The sequence below is a fragment of the Brassica napus genome, chromosome A2 (genome assembly GCF_020379485.1).
Source record: "Brassica napus cultivar Da-Ae chromosome A2, Da-Ae, whole genome shotgun sequence".
Classification (NCBI taxonomy): domain Eukaryota; kingdom Viridiplantae; phylum Streptophyta; class Magnoliopsida; order Brassicales; family Brassicaceae; genus Brassica; species Brassica napus.
The window spans coordinates 2,694,311-2,720,108 of record NC_063435.1 but is presented as its reverse complement, the minus strand read 5'-3'; the positions used below and the strand labels follow the sequence as shown (position 1 = coordinate 2,720,108).

The 25,798-nt window shown below is 36.7% G+C and overlaps 7 protein-coding genes across 11 annotated transcripts; 2 read left to right on the top strand and 5 right to left on the bottom strand.

Annotated features, from left to right (window-relative positions):
* Positions 1-230: 230 nt before the first annotated feature.
* On the bottom strand, positions 231-2,923 carry LOC106431433 (zinc finger CCCH domain-containing protein 58). Its single transcript, XM_013872234.3, has 7 exons — positions 2,592-2,923; positions 2,333-2,481; positions 2,132-2,197; positions 1,909-2,034; positions 1,508-1,822; positions 1,146-1,430; positions 231-901 (listed from the first exon to the last, which is right to left on the bottom strand). The coding sequence occupies exons 1-7, from the start codon at positions 2,659-2,661 to the stop codon at positions 566-568; spliced, it is 1,347 nt and encodes a 448-aa protein (XP_013727688.2). The 5' UTR covers positions 2,662-2,923; the 3' UTR covers positions 231-565.
* Positions 2,924-8,265: 5,342 nt separating this feature from the next.
* LOC111204557 lies at positions 8,266-10,573 on the bottom strand. Of its 2 annotated transcripts, none has more exons than XM_022699610.2 (5): positions 10,319-10,573; positions 10,097-10,251; positions 8,893-8,951; positions 8,670-8,786; positions 8,266-8,528 (listed from the first exon to the last, which is right to left on the bottom strand). In XM_022699610.2, exons 1-5 carry the CDS (start codon positions 10,429-10,431, stop codon positions 8,466-8,468), a joined length of 507 nt encoding a protein of 168 aa, XP_022555331.1. In that variant the 5' UTR covers positions 10,432-10,573; the 3' UTR covers positions 8,266-8,465. The 2 variants fall into 2 exon arrangements, with proteins under 2 accessions (XP_022555331.1, XP_022555334.1); XM_022699613.2 differs by having other exon boundaries at positions 8,266-8,522.
* Positions 10,574-10,953: 380 nt separating this feature from the next.
* LOC106431466 (protein CANDIDATE G-PROTEIN COUPLED RECEPTOR 7) lies at positions 10,954-12,591 on the bottom strand. Its single transcript, XM_013872275.3, has one exon. It carries the CDS (start codon positions 12,470-12,472, stop codon positions 11,147-11,149), a length of 1,326 nt encoding a protein of 441 aa, XP_013727729.2. The 5' UTR covers positions 12,473-12,591; the 3' UTR covers positions 10,954-11,146.
* A 608-nt stretch (positions 12,592-13,199) lies between these two features.
* Positions 13,200-16,128, bottom strand: LOC106431465 (probable receptor-like protein kinase At5g18500). 3 transcript variants are annotated; one of them, XM_048749413.1, is made up of 8 exons: positions 16,021-16,128; positions 15,808-15,941; positions 14,702-15,311; positions 14,399-14,626; positions 14,160-14,330; positions 13,959-14,088; positions 13,675-13,887; positions 13,200-13,569 (listed from the first exon to the last, which is right to left on the bottom strand). In XM_048749413.1, exons 3-8 carry the CDS (start codon positions 15,301-15,303, stop codon positions 13,480-13,482), a joined length of 1,434 nt encoding a protein of 477 aa, XP_048605370.1. In that variant the 5' UTR covers positions 15,304-15,311; positions 15,808-15,941; positions 16,021-16,128; the 3' UTR covers positions 13,200-13,479. The 3 variants fall into 3 exon arrangements, with proteins under 3 accessions (XP_048605370.1, XP_013727728.2, XP_048605374.1); XM_013872274.3 differs by having other exon boundaries at positions 15,808-16,036; XM_048749417.1 differs by lacking the exon at positions 16,021-16,128 and having other exon boundaries at positions 15,765-16,014.
* Positions 16,129-16,854: 726 nt separating this feature from the next.
* LOC111204552 (inositol phosphorylceramide glucuronosyltransferase 1) lies at positions 16,855-19,624 on the top strand. 2 transcript variants are annotated; one of them, XM_022699595.2, is made up of 9 exons: positions 16,859-17,247; positions 17,309-17,429; positions 17,502-17,851; positions 18,032-18,139; positions 18,219-18,353; positions 18,435-18,542; positions 18,635-18,905; positions 19,009-19,132; positions 19,251-19,624. In XM_022699595.2, the coding sequence occupies exons 1-9, from the start codon at positions 17,008-17,010 to the stop codon at positions 19,393-19,395; spliced, it is 1,602 nt and encodes a 533-aa protein (XP_022555316.2). In that variant the 5' UTR covers positions 16,859-17,007; the 3' UTR covers positions 19,396-19,624. The 2 variants fall into 2 exon arrangements, with proteins under 2 accessions (XP_048605358.1, XP_022555316.2); XM_048749401.1 differs by having other exon boundaries at positions 16,855-17,247; positions 18,219-18,542.
* A 2,823-nt stretch (positions 19,625-22,447) lies between these two features.
* On the top strand, positions 22,448-24,231 carry LOC106431478 (pentatricopeptide repeat-containing protein At5g18475). Its single transcript, XM_013872285.3, has one exon. It carries the CDS (start codon positions 22,668-22,670, stop codon positions 24,183-24,185), a length of 1,518 nt encoding a protein of 505 aa, XP_013727739.2. The 5' UTR covers positions 22,448-22,667; the 3' UTR covers positions 24,186-24,231.
* LOC106431479 (G-type lectin S-receptor-like serine/threonine-protein kinase At1g67520) lies at positions 24,178-25,446 on the bottom strand. The gene has a single exon (XM_013872286.3). It carries the CDS (start codon positions 25,444-25,446, stop codon positions 24,232-24,234), a length of 1,215 nt encoding a protein of 404 aa, XP_013727740.2. The 3' UTR covers positions 24,178-24,231.
* Positions 25,447-25,798: the final 352 nt, after the last annotated feature.

Genomic DNA, 25,798 nt, shown 5'->3' with positions numbered 1-25,798 from the left:
AGGCGAATGCCTTTTTCAATACACTGTAGGCACGCCTCTGGTTGTCATGTAAGTTTATAATTTCTTAAAAAATGTATGATAAAATCATTGAAATATGTACTCTTTTGAATTACACAAGACCTTATAAAGTGTAATTAAAATCACAATCAGGCTCTTATTCCCCATATTGGCGTAGTCAATAATTTTTTTTACACATGGGATTTGAAGTAATCAGATTTGAAGTAATCAGATGATTTCATGAACAATAAGTCCATTTATAAATAATCATTTTGAAAAGGTTTTGTTTTACAAGATAGAAAGATGGCTGTATGAAGGAATCGTATGAACATGGTAAGAGAGACCTCAACTAAGAGGAGAGACTTAACACATAAAACTAGAGCTGCTTTCATCTCTCTCTGCTTTTGCTTCTTGTTGTTGTCTCCACCACAAAAAATAAAATAAAATTTCTTATGTTCCTGAGTTCTGAAAGTGTGATGGAAATAAGAAGAGATGGAGAGTAAAGAGAGAGAGAATAGAGGAAGAAGAATAGAGAGAGATTCTCTTCCCTCCTTTGAGTATTGTCTCTTCAACTTGAAGTCTTAACCTCAATGCTAGCCGAGTCACCAGTTTTGGTCTCAGCAGGCAAAGTTTCTGAGCCACCACTTGTTGTGTTTGTGGGTTTAATGGAGCTTGAAGAGTGAAGCTCTGTGCGTTGGTCAGACAAGGATGATGATGATGATGATGGAGCTGATATGCCGAGCGATGAGGACCCGAGAGGGTAAGGCACCACGTGCATGTCACTGACCGAAGAAGCGGACGGGCTGTAGGTAAGTGAAGAAGAGCTCATGGAATGGTCAAATTTGCATGCAGGCCCAAACTTGCAAACCCCATGTTGCGCAAAGTGGCTGCATTGCGCTGTGCCCTGAAAATGTCAGTACTATTAGCTTTTGTCTTTGTTATAAAGTTACACTATTGAACATAAAGAATGAAATTTCAAGTAACTATGTCTGAAATCACGAGAAATCAAATGAAATGAAAACAGAACTTCATGTTCAAATCAAGAAACAGAGTTTCTACAAAGAATTTATCATAAATTCATTACCAAAGAGACCGTATCTCATGGAGCAAAGCTAATATATGGAAGATGCTAGGGGGATGAGACTTACAGGACGAAGTGGAAGGCCAATGGGGCTGAGGTTAACTCCCTTGGGAGATGCTGCTTCCAGAGGATGGTGGAATCTGCATGAGTTTCCAAACTTACAATCTCCTGTTCTCATAAAGTATTGACACTCAGGTTGTCCAGGTCGCTGAGGAAAATATTGTTCCTTATTTGAAGATGAACCGGATGGATACACAGGCGTTGGAGGAGATAACGGTCTAATTCCATAGAGAGAGCTTGATCCCATAGATGGTTGAGTCCCAGGAGACGGCATTGCACTTATAGAAGAAGCCTTAAATAAAACGTAATCAGGCTTTGTTAACACTAAGATAAGGAACAAAACATAAGAGGAGTGTTTAGAACATTTACCAGGTAAGGGTTCCAACCTGAGTATGGAACCATACCAGGAGGAGGATGAGGAAGAACCATTTGGTTGTAAGTACCGTAAGGGCTTTGAACATATGAGCCTTGTAAAAGCTGAGGTCTTGGTATAACTACTCCAAATTGTTGTGATGAAGGAACGGATTGAGACTGAAGCGATGGATAAATAGCTGGACCAGTTGATAACTGCTGCTGCTGAGATGCAGCTTGTTGTACCCCAGGAGGAACAGGATGGTGAAACCGACAGGTGGAACCGAATTTACACTGACCTGTCCTCATGTAGTATGAACATTCTTTCTCTCCCTGTGTAAGAAAAGCCTTGAGAGATCAGATACATAACAATACACCACAAGGACACAAAAAAGACAAGAGGAGAGGTTTGAACAAACCGGGCGTAATGGCAATCCCATGTAACTTAATGAAGTACGAGCAGTAACAGAATCTCTTACTCCTTGTCTAGGATGATGATACTTGCAAGTAGCACCGAATCTACATGTTCCCGTCCTCATAAAATGCTGTGCAGAGAAAAGCATAAAGAGTGAGAATTGTCTACACTAGAGGAGCATTAAGTGCATTGCTTAACCCGTAACCAACAACGATCCAAACAGATACCTGACACACAGGCTGTCCCATTCTCTCTGGGAACTCTCCAGCTTCTGTTCTGAGACCTCCCAGTACCTAAAAAGAATGAAACTCAGAACATCAATTAAATATACAAAGACTTCACACATAGGAAGCAGACAAAAAGGTAGTAACTTTATCAAAACCCCACCAAGACAGTACAAAAACAGAGCGAGTGAAAGAGTTTATTACCGGAGCACGGTTACGTGGGTGATTAAACCGACATCTCGACCCGTACCCGCAAACACCGGTTCGTATGTAATAGACACAATCAGGCTCATCGGGTCGCTCCGGGTACAATTCACCTCCACCGCCTCCTAACCCTAACCGCCACATCGAAGCTACAAACGCCGCATTTTCAAAAAAAAAACGATTCTCACAAAACGCTAATCGCAGATTAACAGAATGGGAAAGAGAGAAAAATGAAAGAACACACATTATTAACGTTTACCTTCTAAACCGGTTTCAAGTGATGGATCCGACCGCGACCTTTCTTCGCCGGTGCGAGCGTACCGCTCCATTATTTTATTACCCTAACCTCTCTGTTTTTTTTTCTCAAGGCCGGAGCTGCGAAAAACAGAACACAACAATGTCGAGGTCCGATCAAATGGGAGTGTCGTTGGGAAGAAACCACAGATCGTGGTTACTCTAAGTCGCTTGATCTCGTTTGCTTAAAGCTGAAGACTTTTGTTTTTTTGTTTTTAGGGTTAAAATTTAATTTTGGATTTCGGCTGAGAGATGTTTTGGAAGGAAGGAAAGGTTTGATCTTTCTTTATGGGGTGATGTCTGCCGGTGGTGGTTAATATACGCGCCAAACATAGAATAAATTACTTGTCTTTTTTTATTCTCTTTTTTTTTTTTTTCGTTCTTTTCCATACTTGATTGTACATTATTACTGTGAAACTAAACCTGAAAAAAATAAAAGAAAGATGTTGTACAATTGACCATTTCTTAAATGTTAACTTAATATTTTTTTGGAAAATAAAAATACTAACTTTAAATATATTAAATTCATTAATAATAAATATATCAATATATCATTATTACTAATATAAATATAGTTTTATTCATATGAATTTACGTACACACTAAAAAGATAAGTTACATTATTTGAAAAATGTAGAAGTTCTTAAATCATACACAATTTTGAACCAAGCATTTTAATAATCTTTATTTAGTCATATATTGTTGCTAAGTTAATTTATTGGGATAGTATAGTTCAAATGATGATTAAAGTGACTGAGGTAAAAGTTGAAGATGATGCTAGGGATATGCTAAGAAGATATTTTTTATACAGTGGAGGTGGATTGTGGATCAAAATCCTTATTATTTTTTGTTGTATGTAGAAAATCGATTTTCTTATATTTAAGATAGTTATGGTGATTGAAAATGAAACATATCATAATATTTTTGATGGTGGGACTCGATTTTTGACTTTGATCCATAAAAAAAGAGGTATTAATAAACTTATCAATCTATCTTATTAAAACTCAAGTACAAAATTGGAGTGTTTGGAGACTTGAATAGAACTTTTAAAAATTTGGAGTGTTTGGAAACATGGATTGCAGTCTTTTAAAAAAAAATATTTTTGTTTGAAAACAAGGATAGTAGTATTAAGAAAAAAAGTAATGGGCTTATGTTTTTTAAAAAATTGAAAGTTATCTAGGCCACTTTTAAAATATACCAAAATGGGTCAATCTAATTCCCTAAAAAATTTTTTTTTAAACTAACCATAAAACAAAATTTAAACTTTATATACATATTTCAAATCAAAATAATAATTCAAATTTGATTTATATCAAAAATTGATTCAAAAATATACATATATTCAAAAATGGATTTTTACTAAACTATTTTTCAATAACCATTATAAAAAAATATTGTCAATATATATAAGAAAAATATAATACAAAGCCCAATTTGAAATACCAACTCAAATTATGGTTTTCATATTTCATATTAAGTTTTAAAAATATAATATATGTAATTATTTATATGATGGTATGTATAAAATACTATTAATTATATGATTACTTATATGATGGTACATATAAAATACGATTAATTATATGATGATAAAATACGATATATAATAATGACTAGGGATGGGCTTTTGGATACCCATACGGGTTTAGTTCTGATCGGTTTGTATTTTGGGTTTTCGGGGTCAAAGATTTCAGCCTTATTAGAATGTTTCTAAATTTTGGTTTGAGTTCGATTTGGATCTTTGCGGGTTTGGTTTGGGTTTGGATAACTAATTTAAATTATTTTTAAAGTCTTAAATCATTATATATTTTAAATTTCTCAAAATGTATAAATAAAATAATATATTAAGTATAAATTTGAATAACATATGTCATAATACTTAAGCTTAACATATCAATTGACTTGATTTAAAATTTTGGATACGAAATCAATAATTATTTTAAGTATTTTTGGTGATTTGAGTATACTTTAACTATTTCAGATATTTACTTTTGACTATCTATATATATTTTTAAGTATTTAAACCAATTTAAAAGTATCATTTTTGATGTTTTATATACGTTAAATCTAAAAATAATTAATATATATAAGTATATAAATCTATTTTTAGATAAATTCGGATACCCAAATACTTCGGTTCGGATCAGATTCGGTTCTCTAAATAACAAAATTTTGAATAATTAGAATATTTAATCAATTTATGGTTGGGTTTGGTACTATATCTTTGGATCGGTATCGGTTATGTTCCTCGGATTCATTTTTCCAATTCCTAATAATTACATGAAAAACAAATATCAACATATTTTTCAAAATATACACCCGCGCGCCTGCGCGGGTCAAAATCTAGTTAGTTATTGAACCATGAACACCACACATAGATATATTGATAATGAAATATGGAGTTTGTTGCCAAAAAGATATGTTGATAGTAAATATTATGAAATATAGATTTCCCTCCAGATTCAATATATTATTATATAAAAACGTGAAATGACTGTTTATAGATTGTAATAGTTAAATAAAAATGGTCAAAGGAAAAAAATATTTGTTGGCTCAAGTTGCAGTTTGAATGGTGACAGACTGCGCTTATATTTATTATAGCATGTTTTTGTTATTATTAAATTCGCACCACATTTATTCCGCAGTTATTTTGGATATTACCATTCAGAGCTATAGCAACAAGACAATTTCTTTGTCAATACTCATGCGTGAGAAAAGGAAAACATTAACTCATGTGTTATTTATTAGTTGATGTTAACATTTTTGTTTCATCAGCCAATCTGCTAATTATTTCTTAATCTTATTTATGGAGAAAACTGATTGGTCTTTAGTCGGTACGACACTGGTCGAACATATTAATTTTGTGCCGCGACTCCGACGTAACGACCCTATATTCATAGGTCCGATATATAAAATATTATCTACGCCTAAGAACTTTGACTAGCTTTTGTCGAGTCTGCTTATAAGTATATTAAACAAAAACTTCAATTAGATATCTAATGATAATACTATTAATCTTGCGGTGAACGTTTTAAACAAGAATTATTATTTTGTTAATTAAGAAATTCCAAATCTATATAGTAAAAACCAGCTCTTGTTAATATCTTTACTGGACGTGAATCTTCCTTTCCCAAGGGCTTGAACTAAGCACCTCACCGTTCCATCAGTAGATTAACTTGCTTTGGTAAAAAGACATGAATATATTTTTTTTTTTTGCAAATGACATGAATAAATATTTACACTACTACTAAATAACAATCTCTACCTGCATGCAAAAACTATGAAAAAATAATATAAGAAAATAAAAGACTAGACAACCGACTAAAAGATCATTACCACTTAGCAAATGTTAAAAGAAACGTATAGAGTTTGATGGTCTTAACGTATAGTATTACGGAAAGTATATTCTTGCACGCTCACGCAAAGAGTGTGAATCGCACTCAACACCAATCGTTTAAAAAGTCACTTCACACTAGAGAGCATATAGTATTTCCACTTCTGATATTTCTATGGAAACCGTAAACTTTAATGCTTTGGAATTGGGTGATTGATTACAAAGGACAAAAGGTCATCACTCATCATAGCATAAGATTTTGTGCTGAGACAAAGAGATGCAAAAACATTGGATCTCTTTCTCAAAGAGACATGGGTAGTTTTAACACAACTATATGTATCCGACTTTATTATACAAGATTAAGCGACAAATTGAACAAGTTGAATGCATGCATGAATATGGGGCATTTGAATATTATCATTCATCACGTATTATTATTGTTGTTCTTTTTGTTTTGGTTGCCTTGAAAATAATTGAGGCCGCGTAACAAGGACATGTGAGAGGATTGTGTGTTTTATGTTCGGATCTTGATGTAGACGAAGATCAAGATGAAGACATTTTTGTTGTTTAATTTGTTTTGTCGCCAGATGAGGCATTTATTATAACTTACTCTTTCCGTTTGAATTTAAGTAATGTTTTAGAAATTTTTGTTTTTATTTAATATTAAGTGAATTTTTTTTTAATTTTACTAGGGCTGTTCAATATGGTAAAACCGAACCGTACCGAACCGAACCGAACCGAAATAGACAATATGGTTTGGTTTTGGTATATACCATATAAACCGAATGAATATAATTTTATAAAAACCGTAGGATTTGGATATGGTTTGATATATAACCGATTAAACCGAATAAACCGAACAAAACCGATTAAAAGTAGAAACATGTAAATATGTATCTATTTTATAACAATACATGAAAATCTATTTGTTATATAAGTTAAATTTGTGTTAATAACTATTACCATAATTTTATAGTAATAAAAAACCGTAATTTGTAAAACGTTTGAACTATAACTAAATAACAATACATCGCAATTTATACATCTTATTTTCTAGGGCAAATCTCCAAAATAGTACCTTTCTAAGTTTATCACAAAAATAGCACTCAAAAACTAAAATGACCAAAATAGCATTTTATCTTTTGAAAAATTTAAATTTTTTTATTTTTCAAAATTTGAAATCTTATCTCCAAAACCTCACTTCTCAACTTGGGAACAAAAACTTGATTTAGTGCTATTTTGGTCTTTTTCTCTATTTTCTAAGTCTTTTTTTGATCTTTTTGATTTATTTTAGTTTCACTAAATTAATATGAAGATTATAAATTTGATGGATAATAATTAATAGAAAATTTTCAATTGAAAAAGTATAACTTTAATGAACACTAAATATGGAAGAGTGGAAAAACTTTTCTTTCGTGTTTCTATTTTGTTTCATATTTTTATTTTCAAAATTTCAAGCTTTGATTTTAGTTATAGATTTGATTATTTTATTTGATGGTAGAGGCATTTTTACTTTTTTGTTCATTTATTTGAACATATAATATATTTTTAATAAATGATTGTATTGACAATATGACTCTAAAATTCATATAATATGATCTCAAACAAAATAATTATGTTTTTTGGTATAAAACCGAATAAACCGAAAACCGACGGTATATAAACCGAACCGAACCGAAGTAAATATGGATTTAGAATGGTAGTTATATTTTACTAACCGAAATACCGAAAACCGAAAAAAACCGAACCGAAACCGAACCGATATCCGGATTGAACACCCCTAAATTTTACGCAAAAATTCAATGTTATGTTTGAGACCATTTATATTATGCAGTATGATTTCTAATTAGTTAAATTAGATATAGTTATTGGTGTTTTATGCAAAACGAGATAAAACAAAAAAAAGTTAGTAATTTTTTTAATGGGTGTATAAGAAGTTATTTATTTTGAGATAAAATTATAAGCATGGTTTTATGAAGGAGGTGAGAAGTATAAAAACAGCTCTTTCAATGGAATAATTAAGAAAATGGAACTCGAAGGTTTTGACTTGAGGTATTGGCCACATGCCAGCAGCTTTTGGAGATTGTTGTTATTCTCCAAAAGATCTTTTGGACCATAACATCCGTATCCTCCTCATCTACCAAATGTCGGCGAGGTCATTTTATTATTATTGTGTCTCCTCTTGTGTCCTTTGGAAGTAGTACAAAACACAATTAAACCCATGATCTATGTTTTGTAAACTAGCCTGCAATGAGCTTTATGCAGATCATTACTCATTGGAACTGGTCTTTTAACTACGATCAAAAAGGCTAAAACACAATCAAAATTTCCAACAATAAAAAAAACATGTTCCAGATTCATGGAAGCTATTCATTCCAAAGCCACAAACAACTCCAGTCTAATATTTAACTAATAAAGACAGATAAAATAAGAAAGCTCATGACCCTAGTCCATGTCCATCTTTATCAAATATGCGACCACCAATGTATACGTAAAAAAGGGACACTAAAGCTTCAACTTCTTATTGGGTCTCTTCAAATTGGCATCATCATCGACTATGATCTGTTGCTTTCAAAAAAGATTACCACACGCAGATATCAGTGAAGGAATCCACAAAGTAACGTAAATAGACTTTATAAAACCGTGTTGGAAAAATAAAAAAGCAAGTAGAAAGATGAAATAAGGAAAAAAGATGTGAGGGAGATAAACCTTATGCTTTTTGTTTTTTTTCTTCTTTTTCTCTTCTTTTTTCTTCTTTGCGTTTTTCTTCTTTTTCTTTTTGGTAAACTTAGTGTTCTCTATCTTATCATCGTCATCAGAAGATATCTACACATGACAGAAGAGGGTGTAAGAACTGGTCAGTAGCACATATTATCAAATTTATTCCATATCCAAACAGAAAGAAAGATAGTAGAGAGAATCAGATACCTACCTCGACGTCTTCAAATTTGGCAACGTGTTGGATTCTTCTTCCTGAACTCGAAGCTCCACCTGAGACCATTAGAGTATCATAAAGACTATGCCTTCACATTCAATACTTACAACTACCAGAGCTTTAAGAAAACTCATTCTGCCATATATATAATAAGTTCGCCAATAACATAACTGATGCATTTTCTTTGTTTCATATTGGGGGCTTGGATAAAAGCAAACCTCTCCATGTTGGTGTGTTATGTTGTTTTCACTGACAATCTAGGAATAGCTTTATGCTAAACTTTGAAATGAGCTAACCTTAGTCCACAGTTACAATGGACTTAATAGTGTGAAACTAGTTTCAGGCAAACAGTCATTGTGCATTTTTGTCTAATGAATGCTAAGTATGCTTTCTAAATTCTTTCAAAGCTACTTTAACCCCAAGGAAAACCATGCAATGCATTAATGCAATGCACAATCTTTATTTGCAAGGACGTAGTGAATTATAAGGCCTCATGTTTGATGCTATCCACAGTTTCTACTAAATTATTCCACTTTTCATAGTTCTCCTCCCCCCTTGAAGGTGAGAGTTGGGCTTGCATACAGATTATCTTAACTAGAAGAATTTGTCCCTATCCCTCAACCCTAATGCCAGCAAAAATACTGGAAAATCTAGGATATCTGATGAGAAACAGTCCTTTTATTCACGCTTTTGAATCAATTACAGAAGATGAATAGAGAACAAACTAGATCTAAGTACCAAAGGATCGAACCCTGAGTTGAAGTCTAGAGAACCCATAAACTCTCCTAAACCCTTAACCAACATCCTAGCCTAATTTAGAGTGAGCTAACTCATTTCTCTAGCTCCCCTTTAAACCTTAAGCTCTCAACTAACAGATAAGGCCTGTTACTGATCTGGCAAAGGTAAATTTCATTGCAGGACTGGTATGCTAGTTGTTACTATAGTCTTGCACTATATCTAACAACAACACCTCAACAGATGATGAGTATCACCTCAGCTCTTTACTAATGCTGAGCTGTCAACCGTAACAATAATCAACTACAATAACAAGAAGCGGCGTTATCATCACAGGACATGCCACTGCCATATTCCAATGCTATAAGCCTATCTAACAAACTAATCCCTTTTCGTTTCCAATTCCAAAATTAATACTTTCAGCTATATAATTATCAAACAATCTTTTATTTTTTGTAATACTCACTCGAAATAACGGTGTCTTTGGCGTTTTTGACGGCTAATTCGATAAGATCAGGATCAATGGAAGACAACCCATTGGGATCCTGAAGCTTCCGTTCTAGAAACTTGGCTAAAGCCGCCGCCTTGTTCGTCTTCAAGGGTCCACCTGGATGAGCCAATCTGTAGGAAAGTGAGGAATTTCATAATCGAGAAGAAGGAGAAAAGCCCTAAGGAGTAAAAAAGGAACCTGGGCAGCTGAGAGCGAGAAGAGGAGGGAAGAGAAGTAAGCGGAGCGAATTTGCTTCCTCTTAGAGCTCTCTTCTCATCTTCCGTCAGTTCCTCCATGCCTCCTCCTCCCATTGATTATTCCCGACGGCAAAATACCCTCCGTCACAGTTACTTTCACGGCCGTCTTAAATAAACCAAAATCCTCCTCGCCGAATTATTAAACCGATCGAACCGGTCATTTATACTCTCTCCAATACATAAATAGATTAATTTATCATATTTGGTGCCAATTTCTTTATTTTACATTTATTTCCGTGGTTGAAACGGCGTCGTTTATGTCTCTGCACATCTGCTAAAGCATAATAACTGGAAGGTATCCTTTCAGCATTACATAGAAGCCCTCTGGGTAGATGTTGCAGTATATACACAGGACGATTTTCTCAAATAAAATTTAGAAGCTAGGCATGCCTTAAACAAGAGCCCTCCCCCACTTCTTCTAAGAAATAGCTCAAGGAGAACAAGTAGTCCTAATTAAACCCTTTGGTGCAGTAACCATGGTCATGGTTTCCTTTGTCCAGTAGCTAGTTCGGATCGGCTTGTAATTGAGCGTTTTTGAGCGTTTTGGGATTCAATACAAACTATAAACACATGTAATTGTTTCATGAATTCGCAAAGATTAAAACTATAAAAACTGTTGAACGTTTGTAACAATGGAGTTTTCAATATAAAGAAGAACAAAATTTAACACAAGGGAACAAAAGGTAGTTGCAATATTAGCCGACATTAACATAAAACATACTCTGTGTCTTCCAGTCTTCCAGAGCCTCAGACTTTTCCCCTTTTTATCTCAAAGCTCAAACTCATCGTCTCTAAGCGCAATAGCAGCAGCTTCTTCTTCATCATCATCAACAGCAAAGTACTCATTCTTCTCCTCAGGCCTAAACATATAAAACATAATCACATAGAACACCAAACTCACAATCTCCTCCGCCGCAAAACTCACCCACTGGTACTTATACGCCGCAATCGTCTTAAGCGCAAACACAACGATCCTCGTGAAGTACAAATACCCAATAACAACAATATAAAACTGTCTAAACAACGTCAGCTTCGACAAGTTCCTCGCCGCTTTCCCATCGGTTTTCGATGTCTCCCTCAAGGCCCGAATCGACCATACGATAGGGAAAATAATCGCACAGCAACAGATTATATCAACAAGCAAGAACACTTGGTTCCACGTCACCCAATCTTTAATGAAAGGCCCCGTCTCGCCGATCACAATCGAAGCAATGTTGGCTAGGACCTGAAGAGGGATCACAATCATCAACACGTTCTTCTCCTTCTCCTGCAAAAACGGCTTCAAGAAAGACCATCCCGTTCCGATCAAGATGATCACGGTGAAAAGCAACACGACACGAATGAATTGGAAGATGTAGAAGAGGATGTCCCATCCGTGAGGCGTCCCCGTGATCTTCACGTAATGCTTATCCTCAGCTGCGCAGATCAGATTCAACGATTTGATTAGAAGCAGACCTGCCATGAGAAGATGGATCCGATGAACGACTCGCTTGTTGGTATAGCAAGTGTATCCCCAGTATCCGAGAAAGGTTGCGTAGCAGAGGAAGAAGAAGGAGTAGAGAGACGGCAGCTGTGTGGATCCGGCGGGTAAGTAGTCCTTAGATCCGTTGGGATCTTTGTTATACATCTCGGTTCTAACCGCCATGGAGACTTTCGTCTCGGGAGCGCAATTCGCGAAGAAGAGAGAGTACTCGTTGGGGGAAGTCACCGGGTACGAGTGGTTGAACCGCGAGTTCGGCGGAGGCGATAGATCTCTGAAGGTGAATAGATGCGTGACGTAGTGCGAATCGAGAACGCAGAACCTAGCGTTCTGCTGGATCTCGAGGAGGACCTGGAGGAGGGACTCTTCGGAGAGGAGGAAGAAGCCGAGGCGGGATGGATCGGGGTTCGGATCTGGGGAGGTGGAGACGACGGAGACGGAGGAGACTGAGACGGTGACGTGGCCGGTGTGTGTGAATCCGAATTTCTCGAAGAGGATCATGGGGCGGGCGTCGGAGGAGATCACGAGGGATTTGATCTCGGCCGTGGAAGGTGGGACTACGGCGGAGATGAGGAGGAAGAGGAGGAGGACGACGGTCAGGGGCGTTTTCGTCATTTTGAGGTCGATGAGTAGAAAGAACGTGTTGGGTGCTGGATCGAGTAACCGTCGGCGAATTTGATTTTTTGGTTTATATAGGTCTTCCTGTTATTTCAGATCTGAGTCAACTGTATATTTTTCTAATTTGTCTGCATCATTTTAATAATACAATTTAATTCGGACTATACTGTATATTACGTGTATATACCATGATATAAAGAAATATAATTTGATGAAAATTAAGATAATTGAAAGTTGATACATCATAGCTAGGACTTTTAACCGAACCGAAATTTTGGTTAATTTGATTCGATTTAATTGATTTATAAAAAACTTCGGGTTTTTGGTTTAGTTCGGTAATCAGTGGTTTAGTTCGGTAATCAGTTAGTTCGGGGCTTTTTTATTTTTTTTTAAAAGAATTTGATAACTAAATTTCGAATCAGACTAACCAAATTATTAAAATTTCTAACCGAACTAATTGAAATTATCCAAAAATATCGAATTTACCAAAATTTTGAAGCGAATTAACCGAACTAACCCAAATTGACCAACTTTTTCCAAAATTTTTAACTGAAATACAATCGAAACCAAAAGCTTCGGTTAATTTTTGGTAAAATTTTAAAAAACCAAACTACCCGAAAACTGAATCGAATATTTTTACAGTTCAATTCGTTGAACCGAACTACTCAAAAATCAAACTACCCGAACCCGCATGTCATAATACTTGAGACTAAAATTTTCCAAAAGCAAACAGAAAACTACACTTCGTTTTTATCAAAGACTTAAATAACATAGCCTACCGTTTTATTGGTTCAAAAGCAACCTACATTGCAAAACGTAGAGAAGCAAACTATAAATACAACAAACAAAACACTGTACACAAGCAAATGATGTATTATGTGAAACCAGACAATGAACACACAGAGTCACAGACACACTCTCCTGGAGCAGAAGAAATATCACATAACAGAGAAGATCTAGGGAAGAAACAGGACTATCCAGCTTCAGGCTTTTTGTCATGGTATTCACTCTTGAGTCCTGTCAGTGTCTGTACTGTTCCTAGGAGGATCTGAATCTCTTGCTGTCCCCTTCTCACTCCTTCCTCTTCTTCTATCCTGCAAATTCTCAAAAATTGGTAGAGCCTTCAGCAACCAAACTCCACAAAGGATGATCCTTCAGGATAATTAAAAAAAATAAGAGGAAGTTTCCAAAGTTGGTACCTCTCTAGGAATTGGGTATTCTTCAGATTCCAGCATACGTGCAACTTGGCTCATCCTAGGTCGTTTCTCGTACAACGGATCAACACATCTCAAAGCAGTCAAGAGTGTTCTTTTTAAGACACTTGTAGATGGTTTTGTATTGAGGTTAGGGTCAATCACTTCTTCTGAACGTCTTTGTTGAACCATCATCTTCATCCATTCCACCAAATGTACCTACAAAATGAGAAGACAACTCTTATGAGGCCGCAAAGTTTTAAATGTGTTTAAATGTTTCTTTACTTTACCTCAGGGGGAGGCCGAGCGTAGTCTACAGGATATCTACCAGTTATAGCTTCCAAGAGTACAACTCCGTAGCTGTAGACATCACTCTTCTCATTCAAAAGACCGGAGTTCGCATACTCTGGAGCTACATAACTGTTAACAAAAACCATTTAAGTCTTCAAATTAAAAAAATTATAGATATATAAAGGGAGGCTAGAACTTACCCAAAGGTACCCATTACTCTAGTAGTTATGAAACTTTTATCACCGCCAAGCAGCTTAGCAAGTCCAAAGTCAGATATTTTAGAATTAAACTTGTCATCAATCAGAATGTTGCTAGACTTTATGTCTCTATGCACCACCTTTGGCTCTATCGCCTCGTGAAGATACGCAAGCCTGCATCATTAGCCTCGTATGAGTAGGATTAACAAACAAAATATATAAATCTGTCACACAAGACTTACGCTTTGGCTGTTCCTATAAGAATCTTCAACCGTGCCTCCCAAGTTAAATACTCATGATTCTGATTATCTCCACGTAGCCACTGCTCCAGATTCCCATTATTAACATACTCATACACTAGCATCCTCTGCGTCCCCTCCATGCAATAACCAAGAAGACGTACCAAGTTCTTGTGTCGAACGTGACCTATAGCCTCAACCTCTACTCTAAAGTCTTTATCAGCTTGCCCTCTAGAAAAAACACAAAAAACATCACCATTACAAAAAAATAAAAAAGATTCAAGAAATCAAAATTTAACAACTTACAGATTGTTGAGCAGCTTTTTAACCGCGACAGGAGTTCCATTAACAAGGCTACCACGGTAAACAACTCCATACCCGCCATCACCGATGATACCATCCCTCGAGAAGTGGTTTGTAGCCGTCTGGAGATCTCTGAGAGTGAACCAGTGCCCCCATCCGAGGTGAGAGAACTCTGGAAGACCAGACAAAGGTGATGGAGCTGTTAAAGGATTAGCAGAAGAGACGCTGGAGCCATCTTTCTTCTCCGAGTGGTTAAAGGAGCCTGAGCGGCTACTGTTACCACCGTTCTCTGACTCTGCTGCTACTGCTAGTGTCTCTTTTTCAGGTTCTTTGTGAGAAAACTTCTCGCTGATGGTGGGGTAGCCGTTGCTTGAGGAAACGTCGTCGACTCTGATCTCTTTTATCTCTTCAGGGACGTTAGGAGGAGTCTGGTGGCTAATAGGGGTTTGGTTAGAAGAAGGTTTAGATGTTTTCTTTCTGAAAGTAAGATATAGGGATATAGCTAAAACTAGGAAGAAAATGGCGGAGAGAACGATAGCTATGATCTCCCAGAGTTCCAAACCACTGTACTTCTTAGATAATGTGTCGTTTAAACTAGTTCCCATCTTCTTACCTGAAACAAGATAAGAAGAATCTAAAACTCAACACACTACAAGAAACAAAACTTTTTGTTGCTGATTAAAACAAAAATAAGAGAAGAATGATGTATAGAGCTGAATCAAAGTATACAAAACCAGGAGAAACTCAAAGCTTATATACAAAAATGGAACCATAACAGCCTTTAGAGTTCAAACTTGAAAGGAACAAGCAAAAAGACAAAGAAAAATCAGATTCATACAAGCATTGTCTAAGTCCCAAAAATTGCCAGCTGCCAAAATTTCAGTTATCAGACGAAACTCTAGCTAGCTGGAAAGAAAACTACAGGTGAAAAGTACAATCTAGCAGCTCGATCTAGAAAGAGCTACCGACAATAGAAACTAACAGAAAGTACAAAATGCTTCGCATTGTCTGATAGAAACGACTTAGCAGAGTAGCAGACCAAAGGAAAACTCTGGAGAGAACTTACAGTTAGAAAGAAACTATGGTTCTGAGGTGAGAGAGAACCAAACCTGATGGGTAAATTTTTGGAGGATTTCAGAGAGAAATTGAAGGGAAAAGGTCAGACTCAGATCTCAAGCAGCATTGACTAGAAAGCTCCCTGCTTTGGATCTTTGTAGAGAGGGGGATATCTGATATCTCTAACCTACAGACAAGAAGACCCAAGCAGTGAAACAAAAAAAATCGAAGACCACAGAGATAGCAGTGGGAAAGAGAAGCTTTACTTGTTAGCTGTGTTCCATAAAAACAGATAAACAGTAAGTGAAAAAGATGATTTTATCCAATTATTTATTCTCTAGTTTAGGTGACAACCGGCTAAAACAAACAAGGTGAAAAGACTTTTGGATTTTGTCACGGACAGAGACTTTTTTTTTCTGGTTAAATGGTTGGACATTAGACTTCGTACTCAAAAGTTTTGAATGGTAACCAACCTTTCTACACTGCAGCACCGTCAACTGTCAACTGTATCAAAAACTCTAAATGATAACAAACTGTGGTGAGGTTCAATTAGTAACAAAAATATTTAGATATATAAGTATATGTAGATATTTTTGTTATGGTGCGGTCGATTACCATTTAGAGTCAAAATTTTTACATATATCTATATATCAACAAATTTTTGTTACTATTTGAACTTCATTGCACTTATCTCGAAGTTTTTTGGTAGGATACCATCTGGAGCCAAAGAGTAATAAAAAGAGAGCTTCCAACTAAGAGACTGTAACTGATATGGAAATGTCAAAGTCAAACTAATTATAATTTACTCCTAGACAATACAATCTTCTTCGCTCCTTATAGATTGTTCAACGATGGTGGTGGGTGTGTCTGATTATGATTAACTGTGAAATTAATGCCATTTATATTTTACTAACCAGTGTAAAGAAACGTCTCGTGTTTTGTTTCCTCTCCAAACTCTTGTGTTTATGCAATAAACCCATTTGGTTTGGTCTCTAACTTATATTGCCACTAATCCAGTTCAGAAAATATTTTAAAAAGTTGTCATGTTCCCAATAATATCTCGTCATGTGATGTTAGCCTGTTACAGTTACATAATTGGTCGTAGGCTTATAAAAGCTTTCTCGGCGGTGAAAGGAAAAATAAGTGAATTCTCACTTCTCAGACACAGAGCACAGAGACAACACCAAAAATGATGTTTTTCAGAACTCTATTAACGTTTAGTTTCCTTAAATTTCCTCGATTGTAAGATCCGAATGATTATTATGGTGAGACTCAAGGCGAGTCTCTGGCTTCTCGTGTTCTCAATCGCGCTGTTAAAGGGCTCCTTTGGATCTGAATCAAGTAAGGAAGCTTATGTCACACTTTTATACGGAGACGAGTTCTTATTAGGAGTCAGAGTGCTGGGAAAATCGATTCGAGACACAGGATCCGACAAAGATATGGTCGCTTTGGTCTCCGACGGCGTCTCAGACTACTCCAAGAAGCTTCTCAAGGTTTAAAGTTCTTGTCTTTTTCTAGAATTTGATCAAAAGGTCTGAACTTTAAACTCTACAGGCTGATGGGTGGAAAGTAGAGAAGATCAGTTTATTAGCAAATCCAAACCAAGTTCACCCCACAAGGTTCTGGGGTGTCTACACAAAGCTCAAGATCTTTAACATGACTGATTACAACAAAGGTGAAGAAGCCTTTGATGCTTTTTTTTAATGTGGATTCTGTTTTTTGACAGTTGTTTTTTTTTAATTGCAAGTTGTGTATCTTGATGCTGATACTATTGTGGTAAAGAACATTGATGATCTGTTCAAGTGCTCCAAGTTCTGCGCGAACTTGAAGCACTCCGAGAGATTGAACTCTGGTGTCATGGTTGTTGAGCCCTCCCAAGCTCTTTTTAATGATATGATGCGGAAGGTGAAGACTTTGTCTTCTTATACCGGAGGAGACCAAGGGTTCTTGAATTCTTACTATCCTGATTTCCAAAATGCTCGTGTTTTCGATCCTAGTTTGACCCCTGAAGAGTTGAAGAACAGACCTGCTCCTGATATGGAGAGGCTTTCGACGTTGTACAATGCTGATGTTGGTCTTTATATGCTTGCTAATAAGGTAATTTTGCCCTTTCTCGGTTTAGGAAACATAACTGTGTGCTTAGCCTTTGATGTGTATTTGGTTACTGTGTGGCTTAGTGTGATTTTGGAATTTAGGATTGGTTTTAATCAGTTTAAGGTATGTTCATCTATTTCTTTAGCTGTTTAAGATTTTGAAATTTTGTCATTATATCTGCAGTGGATGGTGGATGAGAGTAAACTTCATGTTATTCACTACACACTAGGCCCTCTTAAGCCTTGGGACTGGTGGACAGCTTGGCTTGTGAAGCCTGTTGATGCCTGGCATGTAGGTGTTCTTCTTATTCTCTTTGGTTTTGAGTTATCTTTCTACTTATTGTGCATTTAGTTTGATATCACCATTTCAGAGCATTAGGGTGAAGCTTGAGGAAACTCTTCCTGGAACTGGAGGTGGCAAAAACCAGAAGGATGAGTTCGTTGTCAAACTCCTGTTCTTGTTACCTCTTTGTGCGCTTTTGTTCTGCGTTTATAGATCTATTCAAGTTAGCACTTCTTTGTTTCTTTCACCTCTTGCTACATTCTTTCATCCTTTCTTGATTTTAAATTCATTATTTTTCTTGCAGGTTCATGAGGGTTCATTATTCAATCAGATTAGATATCTTTATTACAGAATCAGATCTAGTGGAACACGCGGTGTTTCTACATTTTCGACCATGAATCCCAGCTATCAAGTGTGTTTCTTCATCAAATCATTGTTTTTAAACTTCTTTAAAAAAGTGGTTTGTATCTCATTTGAACATCTTGTATTGTTTCTGTCTAACAGCTCCACAATGGCAGCACTCACTCCAAGGTTCCTCAACACTTAGGCGCGGTTTCAGTTCTAGTCTGTTTTACTGCACTTCTGATATCCGTTGGAACTTCCTTTGTGATTGTGCCGAGGCAAATCATGCCATGGACTGGCTTGGTCTTGGTGTATGAATGGACTTTTACAATCTTCTTTCTTTTGTTTGGTTGCTTCTTGCTTTTGGTGCATCAACATGGAAAGAAACTGTCAGTTCATACAGATTCATCCTCCTTGGATGATTCTCGAAAAGGTATGGAAATGAGAAGAAAAAGAATATGTCATTGTACCATTCTCTACTAAGTTGGGGATTAAGAGAAGTGATTTTCCACCATTTTTGTTTTTGGTCTCAACAGGTCATCAGCGAGGAAGTGTGTCTTGTGACGTTACTACATTGTACTATGGATTAGGGATGATGTTTCTGGCTATTGCTGCAGTTTCTTTGCCTTATATTTTAGGGATCACCGCTTTATTTCTTAGGTATTAGTTTTCTTAAACAACTTGCTGAGAATGCTTCTTGCTACTATTGGTAACACATTCTCGTCTAGATTTTGACTTGACTCTGAACTTAGTTGCTGGTTTGTTGCGTATTGAGCAGGTTGGGTCTTATGGTTGGTGTAGCCATAATTCTAGCTGCCTTCATGACCCATGCTTCAGAGCAACTCGCGGTCAGATGGTTCTTGAGAGGTCTAGAAGACCGTGGTGAAGCATCGAGATCAAAGTCTTTATGTTTCATGTGCTGACACAACCAAAAGCAAGACACCGGAGAAAATGTGTCACCATTGACCATTGTAACTTGCAGTAACAAGAGCATATGATCTGAACGTTTGTAGTTCTGTCTTGAGATTGTTATATAGCTTTGTTCTTTCTTTGTCTCCTCTCTTTGTAGACATTTGTACAGTTTATATTTTAAATACTGAGAGAGTCCATTTGTGCTCAAACAGTTAAAAAATTTCACATAAGATTCTATCATACATTGTGAAGATTGGGCAGAAAACTTTACACTGGGCCACAATTTTTTTTTGAAAAAAAGTAACCAATGTAGTTTCTCTGAAATTTATTCATTCTAACCGGCTTTCCGTGTGTTTCAAAAAAAAAAAAAAAAAAACCGGCTTTCCGTTACTTGCCAGTAGAATTTTTAAAACCTAATTTACAACTGATTATCTTTGATTACATAAGATATAAAGGGCTTAGCAAGTCACAACTTCAACTATCAGAATCTGGAATATTCCAATTTGATCACTCACTCAACAATGGAGTTTATTTGCACATTTGAGGTCCAAATAACTGATAGAATTGTTTGAGGATATGATCTGAAAAGAAAAGATTTTACTAGATCAAACCAGATATAAATAAATTGCTATTATTTCATTTTGTAAAATTTTCCTTTCAATTATTTATATCAAAGAAACCTAGGTATATGTGTTCTTAGGTTGGATGATGTACACAACTTGTTCATTACAGTTCTTTGACAATTATGATTAATTTTGGAATAATTAAACGATTATTATTTTTCAAGACACCACTAGTTAATTGTGGAAACTCGCTGCGATTTATTCGTTCCTTGTCGTTTTGAATCCTCCGAGAGCTGTTAAGTAGTACATGTGTGTGTGATTGATAGTGTTATCTTGCATAATCAGAGATGGATAGATGTTCGCTGTGGTTAGGATTTGCGAATGGAACGTTTCTAGATTTTTGCTGTGAGATTCTTATTCCTCCATAGATTGCAGATTTTGTTTCGTTTCATAGTCTCTAGTTAGTTTCTCTTTGGTTCTGTGGAAACTCGATGCGTCTCGATTTTTGAATCCGAGACTAATTGTGGTAGTGTTGTTGCCTTGGCACGAAAAGCGTTCGCTATGATCGTAGTTGTTGTATTCATTGGTTTCGAATCAAGGATCGTTATGTTGAGAAACCTAAGTCATTCATGTTGTTCATTTTGGCAGGTTGAGATACTCAGCAAACAATGAAGTGCAACTGTTGCTGGAAGGACTTGGAAGGGCAACAAGCCGTTTACACAACATGTGGCCACCTTTTGTGTATGCCATTTTACCTTCTTTCTTTAGCATCATTTTCTTGATGAATCGATAATATACCTATTGTGTGCTGTGAGCTTGATACTTAACCTCATACGACTAGGTACTGAAGATGCGGTCAAAATTCTCAGTGACAATGGCGTGTGTCCCCCGTTTGTGATCAAGTTCTCACCGAGAGGTATAAAAAATGTCCATGACCTCTTCATTCTTTGTTCCTTTGCTTGACTGTTTAATCTTTTGTTTTGTTTTCAAATCTCAGTTCCATGAAAGCCGTGGATATCAATCCAAATGATGACTGGGTGAATGTAAGTGGTTTTAGCACAGCTTTCCAATTTTGTAACATTCCCGTCATTTGACTGCATGCCTTTGTTGTCAGATGGCGATGACCGGTGTTTCTCCCCGAGACCGTATCCTTTTTTTCCAAAATTCTATCAACTTAGTTACTCCATTTGTAATTATGTTGCACTTCTCTTCTTGTATGTTTTCCTGATTCAACCTAGTGATGAAGTGTGCGCTAAGAAGTGTGACGTTCTACATCTCGCAAAGGGACCTGGAGATGCAGCACCAAATGAATAAACTTGTTGATAAGTGCAATCAGAAATGTGAGGACGTGAAAGCAAAGATTATCGAGAAACTGGAGCAAGCGCAGGCAACATACCAGAAGATGCACAAGAGGCATGAGAAGATGCAAGAAGAGGTGGAAACCCTCAAGATGGATATTCAAGAGCTCCAAGAGAAGTTCTCCGAGAAAGCAAGGTGAGCTATCTAGCATGACGTTTTGTTTTCTTTTATCTTTATTGAACTCTAAGGACCTTCAAAGCTAAATATGTTTAAAATTAAATATTGAAAATTTAATTATCACTTCTATCTGCCACAATTTCAGTACGTTTAGCAACTTCATCCTAACTTATTAAATGGAGAGATCCCAACTTATTTAATGGAGAGAAATTTTCTTACCAATTCGAAGTTGCTCTCTTTCAGAAGAGAACAGAGATCCGCAGCATAAAGTAATCATATGACTTCTTAAATAAATAATTATTTTTTCAAATCATAATTTTTAAGTTATTTTTTTAGTTCTTTTAGAACTTTAAGTTTTTTTTATAATATAAATTCAATTCAAACTAATCAAAACACTAGAATATTTCTAAATAACTCTATTTATTTTAAAGATTTGATATTATTTTAACCTTTTCTATCATTCTCTAAGATAAACCATCGTTTAGCAATTAATCTTCAAAATATTTGCAAATAAAAATTATTACTATTTTATAAAATAAAATTTTGATCGAGTGTTTTGACCTGAAATATCTTCCTTCTTGATTATATCTTTAAACATTCTCATTTTTAAGATTGAACATATTAAAATGTGATCATATCAGAATCTAAATACAAGATTCTAGGTCGTGGTAGTAGAACTAAGGTTAAGAAGAAATTTTACTATCTATATTATTGAAACAAATGTATTCTACCAATGATATTTTGAATTTTGGATATTTTATTATAACAAAATATTATAGCATTATTTCAATTAACAACAAATTCATAATTATTATTAAAATACATAAATTAAATTAATTCAGTATTAAATTTAAAAAATATTTCTAACTAAATTTTTATAGCAAATTACAGTAATTAAAATAAAATTATTTATTAATTATCCAATGTACAACATGTCAAAACTAGTAAACTATTAAATTTTATATCTACTACTATATATTATCTAAAAATATATAAACATCAAATAATTTTTCTTAAAAAAGAACTCCTGCCTCCAGGTCAGAATCTATTTATTCTTTGACACCGAAGCATCATATTTTAAACCGAACGTACAACGAATAATGTTGTTTATAGCCCGAACCGTACCGAGATCTAATATTTATTAAACCGAACCGGTTTACCATCATCGTCGTCGTCAGTCGTCACTCTCACTCGTCTCTTAACCTAACTTCACACATTCGAATCTCTTGATCACAGGTGATACAATGCGTCTCCCAACTCCGATAATCAACGAAAGTCGCCACCTTTCATCGTCTCCCCGATCATGGATATCTCCAATTTCCCTAACCTCCAAGAAGAAACCAGACCCACCTCCCGAATCCTCAATCTCACAAGTGGACCTAAACCCTAAACCCCAATTCATCTCCCACGAATCCGCAATCAACCTCATCAAACGCGAGAGAGACCCTCAGCGAGCCCTCGACCTCTTCAACAAAGCCTCCCAGCAAAAAGGCTTCAACCACAACAGCGCCACGTACACCGTCCTCCTGGACAATCTCCTCAGGCACAAGAAGCTTAACGCCGTCGACGCGATTCTCCGACAGATGAAGCACGAGACTTGCAGGTTCCAGGAAGGTCTCTTCCTCAACTTAATGAGACACTTCTCCAGGTTCGAGCTGCACGATAAGGTGATTGAGATGTTTGGGTTGATCCAAGTGGTCGCACGTGTGAAGCCTTCTCTCAACGCAGTTAGCACGTGCCTCAACCTCCTTGTGGACTCAAAGGAGGTTGGTTTAGCTAAGAAGCTGTTATTGTATGGTAAAAAGAATCTTGGGTTGCAGCCGAACACTTGCATTTTCAATATTTTAGTGAAGCATCACTGCAAGAGTGGGGATGTTGATTCTGCGTTTAAGGTTGTGGAGGAGATGAAAAGATCTGGACTTTCGTATCCGAATTTGATCACTTACTCGACGTTGATGGAGTGTTTGTTTGCGCAGTCCAGGTCTAAAGAAGCTATGGAATTGTTTGAGGATATGATCTCTAAAGAAGGGATCTCTCCGGATCCTGTGACGTTCAATGTTATGATCAATGGGTTTTGTCTTGGAGGGGAGGTTGAGAGAGGTAAGATGATTATAGAGTTCATGAAGAAGAACGGATGTAATCCTAATGTGTATAACTACTCTGCTTTGATGAATGGGTTTTGTAAAGAGGGAAGGGCTCAGGAAGCTAAAGAAGTCTTTGATGAGGTTAAGGAGACCGGGTTGAAGCTAGACACGGTTGGGTATACTACTTTGATGAACTGTTTTTGTAGGAATGGTCAGATTGATGAGGCTGTGGAGTTGCTTGGAGAGATGAAAGCTTTTGGATGCAGAGCTGATGCGTTAACTTACAATGTAATACTCAGGGGGTTGTGCGGAGAAGGAAGAACAGAAGAAGCTCTTGAGATGTTAGGTCAATGGGGATGTGAAAGAGTTCATTTGAACAAAGGTAGTTATAGGATCATACTGAACGCCTTGTGCAAGAAGGGTGAGCTGGAGAAAGCGGTGGAGTTTTTGAGTTTGATGTCGAAGAAAGGTGTTTGGCCACACCATGCCACTTGGAACGAGTTAGTGGTTAAGCTTTGTGGGTCCGGGAATGCAGAAATGGGGATTCGAGTTCTGACAGGGTTTGTGGGAATGGGGTTTAAACCAGAGCCTGAGTCTTGGAGAGCTGTGGTTGAATCAATATGCAAAGAGAGGAAGTTATTACATGTCTTCGAAGTTCTTGATTCTTTAGTTTCTTGATAATTTAAACACCTTTATTGATATTATTTACTCTTACAACAACACATCACTTCACAGAATCAAGAACGTAAATTTTTTGTTCGAAGGTGAAGCTATCATAAGGGAAAAACTTTGATCCTTTTCCCCAATACTGACATTGACCATCAGAAAAGGATTGGAACGCTATGCAAGAACAGTTTCTCCAGCAGCTTCCATGGCAGTCACTAAGCCCAAAGCTCAAACTATCACCATAGTAACCACTACCCGTCATGTACCCTCTTCTCGGTTCGAAATACTCTGACCCTTTCCTACAAGCCGTTGGCTTCTCCGTGATGCAGACCGCTGAACTGTTCTTTAAATCTGTCGTGCAAGGTTGACTGCTTTCAGAGATCCACCTGTTGCTTGTGTTGCTCCTGAGGACGTTGGTCACAGTGATTTGGCCTAGATTGTCCAGTGACCAGCTGGAATAGACAGAACCATTAGTTTTCTTGATTGAGTAACTGAAGTACTTCATGTACTTGTCTGAACCAAACTTGAATTCATAATCAAGGTACTCTCTGGATAGCTCTAAGGTTAGTTTAGAGCTTCCGTTGTTTGTCAGAACTCCGCTTGACCAGTAGATTTCACCATGGCGCCAGACGAGTAGCTGGTTGGCTCCTGACGGGTCTAGCCCTAGTCTGAATGCTCCTGAGGCTGGTACTTGGTTACTTGTCCAAGAAGTAACCGAGACTTCTTTCTTGGTTCTTAGGTTAAACCCTATCTTCATCCCGGGGAGTAACATACTGGTGGGATGGTCAAAGCTTTGCCATAGAACCCGACCGGGGACTCCTCCTGGTCCGATATTTCGGATCACGAAGTTCCCGGAATCGAGTAAAGTGGCAGAGACGTTTCCAGCCAAGGAAATGTGCTGGTTCAGCATGATTGGAGAAGCGTTTGCGCGTGTGATCTTGAGATTCCCGTTAGTATCAATGGATAGAGAGCCGGATGAATCAGAGACTGATTCGGTTGGGTTACCCACCCAAACTGGATTTATTGGACCGTACTGAGACCAGATACCGATATACCTAACACCAGCTGAACCAAGTAAGAAGGTAGATGATTCTGTTGGTGTAAAGAAACCGAGAGTGAAGACGCCACCCGAGGAGATCAACTGCTCCCAGTCTCTGAGCTGCTGCCCCGGTTTCAATGTATCGGTTTTGAGTGGTGAAAAGGCCGAAACCGACCCGAGAAACATTGGTATGAGAATGAGAATGAGAGGAACAAGAGTGGGTGAAAGAGCCATTAGATAGTTGATTAGTTCAATTGTTTGTCTTACTTTAGGCTCTCACTTAAGGGATATACATATAGCACCTTTGGCTCCTTTTACACTCCCAACTGTTTCTATGACTTTTGTATAACTTTGAATAAGTAATTTAGAACGGTCTTTGGTATATGCTTGGAACATAGCAGAGTCTCACATTCTTTAAGAACATGATGGAGACTATCTAAGAAATTTCTTTCCAAGTATTCCACTGAAGTCTCTTTCAGAGGCAGAAGGTTCAAACTCAGACCAAAGACTGGGATGTATTTGGTCCTACTATGACTTACAATGGTTGATCAAGGTTTGCGACGGTAACAATGGGTTACTGAGACAA

Bases quoted from the DNA above. Each gene is read 5' to 3' on its own strand.
- LOC106431433 (XM_013872234.3), bottom strand. From the start codon at position 2,661: ATGGAGCGGTACGCTCGCACCGGCGAAGAAAGGTCGCGGTCGGATCCA. The intron at 2,198-2,332 runs GTAATAAACTCT...CATTCTTTTTAG, and splicing joins ACCCACGTAACCGTGCTCCG to GTACTGGGAGGTCTCAGAAC. The intron at 902-1,145 runs GTAAGTCTCATC...TGACATTTTCAG, and splicing joins TTGGCCTTCCACTTCGTCCT to GGCACAGCGCAATGCAGCCA.
- LOC111204557 (XM_022699610.2), bottom strand. From the start codon at position 10,431: ATGGGAGGAGGAGGCATGGAGGAACTGACGGAAGATGAGAAGAGAGCT. The intron at 8,952-10,096 runs GTGAGTATTACA...TAATGGTCTCAG, and splicing joins CAAAGACACCGTTATTTCGA to GTGGAGCTTCGAGTTCAGGA. The intron at 8,787-8,892 runs GTAGGTATCTGA...TGTCATGTGTAG, and splicing joins CCAAATTTGAAGACGTCGAG to ATATCTTCTGATGACGATGA.
- LOC106431479 (XM_013872286.3), bottom strand. From the start codon at position 25,446: ATGGCTCTTTCACCCACTCTTGTTCCTCTCATTCTCATTCTCATACCA.
- LOC106431466 (XM_013872275.3), bottom strand. From the start codon at position 12,472: ATGACGAAAACGCCCCTGACCGTCGTCCTCCTCCTCTTCCTCCTCATC.
- LOC106431465 (XM_048749413.1), bottom strand. From the start codon at position 15,303: ATGGGAACTAGTTTAAACGACACATTATCTAAGAAGTACAGTGGTTTG. The intron at 14,627-14,701 runs GTAAGTTGTTAA...TGTTTTTTCTAG, and splicing joins AAAAAGCTGCTCAACAATCT to AGGGCAAGCTGATAAAGACT. The intron at 14,331-14,398 runs GTAAGTCTTGTG...CTAATGATGCAG, and splicing joins CTTATAGGAACAGCCAAAGC to GCTTGCGTATCTTCACGAGG.
- LOC106431478 (XM_013872285.3), top strand. From the start codon at position 22,668: ATGCGTCTCCCAACTCCGATAATCAACGAAAGTCGCCACCTTTCATCG.
- LOC111204552 (XM_048749401.1), top strand. From the start codon at position 17,008: ATGATTATTATGGTGAGACTCAAGGCGAGTCTCTGGCTTCTCGTGTTC. The intron at 18,140-18,218 runs GTAGGTGTTCTT...TCACCATTTCAG, and splicing joins AGCCTGTTGATGCCTGGCAT to AGCATTAGGGTGAAGCTTGA. The intron at 18,543-18,634 runs GTGTGTTTCTTC...TCTGTCTAACAG, and splicing joins CCATGAATCCCAGCTATCAA to CTCCACAATGGCAGCACTCA.